Source organism: Notothenia rossii (assembly GCF_949606895.1).
Source record: "Notothenia rossii genome assembly, chromosome: 5".
Classification (NCBI taxonomy): domain Eukaryota; kingdom Metazoa; phylum Chordata; class Actinopteri; order Perciformes; family Nototheniidae; genus Notothenia; species Notothenia rossii.
In genome coordinates this window covers 71,974,041-71,983,198 of record NC_136903.1, presented here as the reverse complement: position 1 = coordinate 71,983,198, position 9,158 = coordinate 71,974,041, and the positions used below count along the sequence as shown (strand labels likewise).

The 9,158-nt window shown below is 39.0% G+C and overlaps 2 protein-coding genes across 3 annotated transcripts; one reads left to right on the top strand and one right to left on the bottom strand.

Annotated features, from left to right (window-relative positions):
• Positions 1-290: 290 nt before the first annotated feature.
• On the top strand, positions 291-5,735 carry c1galt1lb (core 1 synthase, glycoprotein-N-acetylgalactosamine 3-beta-galactosyltransferase 1, like b). The gene is made up of 4 exons (XM_079680961.1): positions 291-817; positions 1,146-1,405; positions 1,854-2,518; positions 3,225-5,735. The coding sequence occupies exons 2-4, from the start codon at positions 1,189-1,191 to the stop codon at positions 3,534-3,536; spliced, it is 1,194 nt and encodes a 397-aa protein (XP_079537087.1). The 5' UTR covers positions 291-817; positions 1,146-1,188; the 3' UTR covers positions 3,537-5,735.
• On the bottom strand, positions 5,710-8,635 carry tac3b (tachykinin precursor 3b). Of its 2 annotated transcripts, none has more exons than XM_079680962.1 (6): positions 8,542-8,635; positions 7,415-7,535; positions 6,884-6,950; positions 6,522-6,561; positions 5,962-6,041; positions 5,710-5,873 (listed from the first exon to the last, which is right to left on the bottom strand). In XM_079680962.1, the coding sequence occupies exons 2-5, from the start codon at positions 7,529-7,531 to the stop codon at positions 5,993-5,995; spliced, it is 273 nt and encodes a 90-aa protein (XP_079537088.1). In that variant the 5' UTR covers positions 7,532-7,535; positions 8,542-8,635; the 3' UTR covers positions 5,710-5,873; positions 5,962-5,992. The 2 variants fall into 2 exon arrangements, with proteins under 2 accessions (XP_079537088.1, XP_079537089.1); XM_079680963.1 differs by having other exon boundaries at positions 7,415-7,560; positions 8,542-8,625.
• Positions 8,636-9,158: the final 523 nt, after the last annotated feature.

Sequence of the window (9,158 nt, the reverse complement as noted above, 5' to 3'; positions counted from 1 at the left end):
TGCTTGGTAGATATATAGTACCAAAAAGAAAAGAGACCAACCAGTACATTCGGTACGCATGTCACAAAAATGCGGTGAAGAAGAATATAAAATACTTCCTTTGGAAATGTAATAGAGTAGAAGTACAATCATATTAAAATACTAACTTGTAGTTATATCACTGGCTATAGGTCATAGTTTGGTTAAAAGCTATCAAAGTGTGTGGTCTTAATAATCAATATTCATTGAATGTGGACAAATGAATCGAAGCCGTTTGCGCTTTTATTTTGAAATAACGCGACTTGACCGGAAGCTTTTTTTTACTGGACGTTAGACAGCAGTCAGCCAGATAAGTTAGATGTAGTTTACGCAGCGTTTTGGAGCACTTTTATATTGGTATTAGTCTGAAGGCTGTTTATGTAAACTGCTGAGGTAATCCAGTTAACAGTCGTTTCAGTTTTCGCGGTGAGCTGAATAACTCCGTTACGTTTAGCCGCTATGTTGACACGACAGGGAGGATTAGCAGTGAAGTTAGCAGTGTCGATACAATTAACAGACTAGCAGCTAGCTAACGATAACACCAAGGCCAGGAACTGAAGGCCATAACTGCTGTTATCAGTCGTGTTTTTTTATATCCAGAAGATTATTGATATGGTGTTGTGGTAGTCTTGCTGCGATAATTGTTAGCAGCATTTTGGTGTGGCTAGCTGAGCGGAGAGAGATACAAAAACGTCGAGGCAAAACCTGGCTCAGCTTTCCCTTTTCAAAGTTGATGTTTCCTGTTGAAATGAAGTAACTGCGAGATCACCCAGCTGCTATGGTGTCTGCAATACCATTGGTGAGTTTCTTTTTAACTGTTTGTTTCTTTTAAGTTTGTCTGTCGAACATATCTTGACAATATATACAGAATGTTCAGGTAAACAGCATAAGAGGAACTGAATATGAGGAAACAAAAACACAGTTCTTTACAAACACGAGAACACAGACATTTGGATATTCACATGTCAGTCTCAAGGACAAAAGTTGTACAAATACAAAAACTGGGAGTGGCGTCTGATACTTTTCACCAGTCGTGTCACTGGTTCGAATTCAGGTTTTCAAGGTTGGACCATTGTAGTGAAAGTCGTGACGTGTATAAGCCTTTCTCCCCTCATTGTCTCACCCAGCACCTGCCGAGTTGATCGACCGACAGAGAGACACCGGTCCAGCATGAAGGCCATCTGGTCCAGACTGTCCTTCTGCGCGGGTTTCGCGGTGGGAACCCTCACTCTGTACGTGTTTCTGCGGCAGGTGTGGTTGGAGAAAACGTTTTCAACGCTATCTGATCAATTCCTTGACAACCAGCAACAGTTAAATGACGAAGATAAGAAAGTATGGAAGAAGGAGCGGTCTGCCCTTTTCAACCTGAAACACCCTCATCATAAAGGTACGCCACATGGACGTTTTATGTGTACAATAATGCAACGGCTTTTTTTTTTTTTTAGCCAAACCATATTGACTCACTTTATCATGTTTGAGCATCCTTGTTCTCAGCCTGTATAGTAGCCTGCTCTGTACATTGTGTCCAGTAAAGAACGATATATTGTAAAGTCTAGCTACAAAGTATATATTTTTTACAAGGCCTGCTATTTTTCTTGTTAATGCACTTTGGAAGCAGCTAAAGTTATCAAAAAAAAGTTTACTAATACTCTAATCTGCACTCCTGTAACAAACATACTAGTTTAACTTGTAGCAAAACATCTAAACTGATTTGTATATCCATTTGTTATTGTATAGAAATTAAAGATTGAAAGTATCTAGACAGAATTCTCCAATATTTTTGTTAAAGTAATAAGCTCCCCAACTGCATATTAATGTTTATATGTCCTTCCTAGGTGAGGACAGCAGCATGGCAGATGAGCTATACAAAAAGGTGCGTATTCTTTGCTGGGTGATGACTGGACCCACGAACCTGGAAAAGAAGACTCGTCATGTGAAGTCCACATGGAGTCGACACTGCAATATTTTGATCTTCATGAGCTCTGTAGATGACCCGGACTTCCCCACAGTGGGCTTAAATACAAAGGAGGGTCGGGACCAGCTGTACTGGAAAACGATCAAGGCCTTCCATTATGCCTATGAGCATCATGCCCACGAGGCGGATTGGTTCCTCAAGGCAGATGATGACACCTACGTAGTCGTAGACAACCTGCGGTGGATTCTTGCGAACCACACGCCAGAAGAGCCAATTTACTTTGGCCGAAGATTCAAGCCCTACACAAAGCAGGGCTACATGAGTGGAGGAGCGGGCTATGTGTTGAGCAGAGAGGCTCTGCGGCGATATGTTGAAGGATTTAAAAACAAAGTGTGCACTCACACTACCCCTGTAGAGGACCTGGCAATGGGGCAGTGCATGGAGAAAGTCGGGGTGCTGGCAGGGGACTCCAGAGACTCGTCACACAGGGAGACATTTCACCCATTTGTCCCAGAGCAGCACCTCACCGCCAAGTTTCCTAAGAGCTTCTGGTATTGGAGCTACTGCTACTACCCCATCACTGAGGCAAGTGCAGCAAACATTGCACAATTTCTCCTTTCTGTTTACCTGGTATCACACTTGTATGACGCAACTTCAGTTCTACTAATGTTTGAAAGGATACTGGCCCCCACTTATATCTGGCATTAGAGTCCCTCTTGTATCCATATTGTATTTGGATATGACTTAACCTGACAACATCAACACCTTTTTATTCATATGTGTACAGTGAGTGTATCCAGTTTGTCCACATTGAGATCCGATCATGTTTTCCCTCTTGTCTTTATGTCTCTTCCTGCTACTGCTGTCAGTTCTTTTAGAGGAAAGGTGGCTGCTTGAAGTGCAGTGTTATTGACATTTAGGAGATTCACCGTCCAGCACTAAGATTATTATTATTTTTGTTCTTACTCTAACTGGAAATATCTGTCAGAGAGTTTTCCCCTTTGCATATTCTGTGGTCAAACTGTCTGAGCCACAGTAACAATGAAAGCCACACAGTCACCACAAGGCTTTGAAATAATTGAAAGTTCTCAGTGTTGTAACATTAATTAACTTTGGTCTGTGTCTCATACCAAGACATGTTGGGTACTTGTATTTGTGGGAATTTGGTCTTGAAAGTGCTTGAACATCTGATGTTCAAGAAGGTGTGGAAATGATATGCAATGTGATATTTAAAAATGTGGTGATTTGTCTCCATAATCTTTCATAACCACATTCTCTGTTTCCTCCTCAGGGTCCAAAATGCTGCTCGGATGTGTCCGTGTCATTCCACTATGTAAATGCATTACATATGTATTTAATGGAGTACTACACATATCACCTGCGTGCCTATGGCTACAGATACCGTTACCAGCCCCCTGTCCCGCTAGGATACAGTTTTTCAGAGTCAAGTTTGCTGGGTGCTGCAGAAAGTAAAGAAGAACTCATTTCCAGGGAGAAAGTAATAGTGGAGGGGGGCGATCCGTCCAATACTGACAAGAAACAGGATGCAGATCCTCCTCCTGCGGCTGGGGAAGTCCCTCCTGCTGCTCCAGCAGCAAAATAACAGTTTGAATGCGTGCGTGAAAGGAACTGATCTTTTCAGGAAGGCCGACGTGTGTTCTGAATGTTTCTGGTTAATACGAAGGTAGAAAAACAGTCCGATTTGAAATGTCCCCACATACGAACGCGTTGCTGATGGACTGCTCTAATGTCAATTGTGCAAAAAAGACTGGTCTTAGGGATACGAGGTAATTTATGTCTTTTTTTTCTGGTTTTAAAATGTTTTTTAACGTTTTCTTTTTAAATTTGGAATAGCTTTCTTTAAACTGCTTTTATTTGGAAACTTACTAAAGCACTTTTTTAAACCACGTGAACCTGGAATGGGAACCAAGTATTTCACAAAACTAGTTCATTCAAATTGTTCCCATTGTTTTACCCTTGACTATTGCAACCCCGGAAGACAACCTGTTCTGCCACTCTCTGCAGCGAGACAGTCATTGGTTTGGGGTTGTTTGACCTCATTGCTAACTATCTGCCTTCGAAGGCAATGAGACCCAATTCTATGTCTTAAGCTAACAAGACAGCTATTATCATACATATTCAATTACATTTAAATCAAAGTGCCTCACCTTGTACAATCATTCAAACAAGCCTTTTGTCTTTAGGCTAAAGAGTTTCTTTGGAACAGAACAGTCACAATTGGTTGCCTCCCAAACTTGTTTCACGCCGCATTCAATTGTTATAGCAAAGGAACAAGAAAACACATGACACCCGTCCCAAAACCCCACAAACTATAGACATAAAGTTAACTTCAACAGAAGAGCAGTTTAGTTCCTATTTTTCAATGGCTAATTAACATACATGATGTTACCATGATGTTTCAAATGAATGGTCCACAGGACGAAATGTAAACAGGCCAGCCAAAGATTTCTCAAAGAGGGATGATGTCAGACTGAAGGCGGGCTGGTCAGAATGTAGGTGTCATTTTGAGTAATAAGGAAGTAATGAATCCGGGTGCTTCTTGTTTGTTTCTAACCGTATGTTCATTTTATTTTAAACGTTCATGATGTGTGTCTGTTCCCAACCTTGTGTTAGTTTGACCTAAATTCCATCTGTGGTGATTGGATCTCCTTCACAGCACAAGGAAGCAGTTTGTCAAATGTCTTTCTTTTATGGAATGAAACCCCATGTTGCACGCTTATCTACCCCTGCTCCATGAAGCTGTCAGTGGATACACACACACACACACACACACACACACACACACACACACACACACTTACACTTACACTTACACTTACTTCAAAGTTCCCTTCATCTCCCCCAAAAGAACTCATCAGCTTGTGCCTTGTAAATGTGGGATTGTATGAAACGTCAGCAGCACTGTGACTTTACCATGATGAGTGATGCTTTCAGATGGACGCTAGTTTTCCTGAATCCTTCCAATGTAATGAGCATGACCTTTGTGCAAGCCAGCGATTACTGTTCATGACGCCGCTTTTTGGAAGGGACAATTTTAATGTTTTGTTTTAAGTTTATCAATGTTGTGAATTTCTTTTCCAATTTTGGGTGGACCAGCTTTGGTTTTTTTTAGTTAGTACATTGTGTATATTTAACACTTATTTTCTACCAGGTTCTTTACTACTTTGTAACCAGACAATTCAATTGGGTGTGTGATAAAGCAACTACCAAATACAGAAACTGGCTTCAGGAATCAGGCAGGATGCAGCGATCATTCGAACAGAACACATTGTCTATTTATGAGAAAATTAAATGCACTTATGAGTGTTTATAATAGTGTTTTTAACCACTTAAACTTCTTTTAGTCCTTCACAGATTAAGATGTATGAGGTATTTAATGCCTATCAAAATGCCTTTTGTACGTGTTTACACACCTTCTGGACATGAGCACACAGCATGTTCAATGGACCTGTCCAGTTTAAACCAAATCAACATGGTATTCAAAATGGCTCCCTTTAAAAAGAATTTGAGATTGGTGCCCAAACCTCCACCTCTGGTTTCTGATGCTAGTGATACAACACATTCAGTCCTTGACAATCTACTTCAACATCTAAATTGTATCCAAGGGAAAGGTGTACATTACTGTAATTATATTTGAAAAGTATTTATGTTGCTATTGGAGTCTTAATTGAGTCGACACTGTTTAGTGTGTAAATGATTTTGTGAGTGTGTCAGCACATGAGATCAGTGTGCGGTATCAATGGCACTTTAATCACTATAAATAAATGCATATTTTATTGTACATTTGTTCTGTATTACATTCTCTACATGATACTACATCTCAGATCATTTTCCAGTGACAGTAGAAATGAATTCTTGCATGGTTAATATAGGACTTTCAAGGTGGCGTTACATGTCGCACTGCAGAAAGTGTTGACACCTGAGTAGAGAGCGAGATCAGAAAAAGGTTCAGCAATACATTTGTTTTTCTCATTTATCTGAATGGAAAGTGTTAAACAGGCGCTTACCTCAGCCTACTGTAGTAGAGAGTTGAACTGTTTACCGCTCCTTATCTGTTAATACTCCTTGGAACACGGAAACGCTCTTCCTTTTGCACACAAAGAACAGAAATATGTCACTCTTTGTCAAACACAGATAACTCTTATAACTCTTAAACTAAACAGTGCCTAAATGTCAGCGTTGCCAGGGTGTGAGACAACAGTTCAAACTTGTGTGTCTGGCTTTGATCTTTGTAGGCACTAAATTCAAAACTGGAAGCTCAGTTTATACTGTGTATGTTTAATCTGACCAGAGATCAGCAGCTGTGAAGCAGACTCCTTTGGCTTCAGATTCGGATCAGTCCTTCCATGTGATGAACATGATGATTTAATAATGTTGGAGATTTAAGAAAATAGATTTCCTTGATTTAAACTTGAATAAGACTCTTACGATTGGATTATACCCTACATTTAAATGTTATCAACCAGTTTTACAAGATCAGCACCTTAGAAGTCCTCTACATTCAGAGTGCTGTCAGCAGTGAACAACCTGATATACAGAAGGATGCTAATGTTCAGGTGCCACTCACCAGTGATTCACCAGATCAGCGAGAGTGTGCGCCATGCGTCCTGCATTAGATAAGGAAAAGACCAATTATAATCATAGTAATGAGGTAAATATAATAATGATTATAATAATAATATTACATAGCATCTTAAAAAGAGTCGTGACCAACAAAAAGTTCTAAAACCGACAACTAAACACACAGAAAAAAAAAAAAGTTGATATAACATTCATTCAAATCGCTAAAGTTTGAGGTCACTACAAACACATTTTTCCTTCTGGCTAATAATGTGAACTGTTGGCATCAAGGTGTTTATGTCACCTGCCAAAATAAATCCAGTGTCCGAGAGAAACTAAGCGAGGTGTTTCCTGCAAAACATAACTCACTGTTTGGGTGAGCAGCACTTCTCCGCCCCATCAGACCCACAAAGCTGCCATAGTCCACGTCTTTAGCCTAAAATACAAAACATTACAAGACTCAAGATTCAAAGGCTTTATCATCCTGTGCACAGTAGCTACAGTGTAGTTAAGGCAATGAAAATCTTAGGTCCCGAGCTCCTCCAACAGTGCAACATATTATATAAAGGACATAAGATAACAATAATAATAATAATAGAAAAATAACAATAGTTCAAATGAAACAGAGTACGATACATTTGAATAAAATAGAGCAGGTGAAAGAAACAGAATGTAAGGTTAAGTATTGTACAGTGAAATACAATGAACTATAACTTAAGATGATACATTAAATACATTCTAAAGATGCAACCAGATGAATGCTTTGGGTTATAGAGACACTTATTTTGCATGCCAGCTTTTACTCTATAAAATGTTTTGAAAATCTGCTACATTTACGTGAAGCATTAGGTCATAACTCACCGTACTTTGTGAGTATCATATGAATGTATCTCGTCTTACCTCTTTCAGTGATGTGTAGGTGTCCACCTTACATTCAGACATCAGAGGAAATAAGATCAGGAAGATTAAAGCAACCAGCGAGGTGAGAGAGCAGCGGCAGTTTGGGGAATTCTCCATCACTCTGAAATGAAAATCAGATCCAAAGGCTGCACATAACTAGACTGAGAGTTAGTTTTCCTATAATTTGTATGTACAAAAGTCTCTGACCAACCTTAACTAAAGGTTTTTACCATGGTGCAGGTTTTGTATCGTGGACATTTCTTTAGTTATGTATAGTAATTCATAATGACGATTCAAAACGTGAAAATATAATGGATATAATATAATATAATGCAAAAAGGCTCTCAGACTTATATGTGTTCATATTACTCAGCACACATCCCTGCTAAGTCAGCATACAGACACGATTCACTCTTCACTCCTCCTTTGAGACTTTTTGAAACTTTCTATGGTTCTCCAAAATAGAATTCCTCTGTCCACACTTTTATTTTACAATGGCACATTTCAAGTTTAATGCTTTTTATATAATTAAAGTTTATAATGTTGTATTTTGCATGGTATTTGTATCTATTAGGTTCACAGATACTATACAGCAACAAGCACAAGCACAGCCTGTTTCTTCAACAGTGTCTCAGCTTTATTATCATGTCATTCAATATTTACTTTGCATTAATACAAACATGTCAAGATTCATTTGAAGGATGTTGTGGTAGCCTGCTTCCACTCTGTGCCTTGTAACAGACACTCATTCTCACAAACACAGCAGCACTTCCAGCTTATCATATCAACTCATTGTGAATTTCATAGAGAAGATATTAGCACACTATATAATATAAAAGCTTTTTGTAGGCTACACTCACAAGCAGTCTCAACATCAAAGGGTGTCCCCAACTGATTTAAAATATGTATTTAACTGTATAAACATACATTTGATAACTGCTATAGGTCCATACATTCTGGTAAAATTGTATAATTCAATAAATTATGCAAGTGTAATAGGACAAAAATAAGATCAACGCATTCAATCAAAAAGTATTCTAATATGTATATCTTCATAACAATAATTGTGAAGCTCCTTTATCACAATTATTTAGTGTAAATGAAAGAAATCAACATGAAATCCTCACCTGGTCAGTGTAGGAAGTCTTGATCTGACCCAACAGGAAAAGCAGTGATTTCCTCTTTGACTCAAAATGCGTCTGACCGCTCAGTAGCTTCTTTCTCAATTATTATAGGACTTGAGCTCATTTGTAATCTAATTATTGCTCCACCCAAACCCCCATTCCACCCCTATATACACATGTACACGCACACACATGTACACGCACACACATGTACACGCACACACACACACACACACACACACGCACGCACGCACGCATGCACACACACACACACAGTTATAACAAGCAAAACAATGATTATGTGCAGTATACGATAGATAACTATATCATTCTGTAATTCTTTCATCTTGTAAAATTGCCAAATAATATTATACATCTAGATTTTACAAATAATTTCTTTATAAGCTTTCATACTGTTTCCTTTTCGTATTTATTGTCATAATACTGTGTTTTCTTGTCATTACCATATTATGAGGTTTTTATGTTGTTTTTATGTTCTTGTGTGTGTGTGTGTGTGTGTGTGTGTGTGTGTGTGTGTGTGTGTGCGTGCGTGCGTGTGTGTGTGTGTGTGTGTGTGTGTGTGTGTGTGTGTGTGTGCGTGCGTGCGTGCGTGCGTGCGT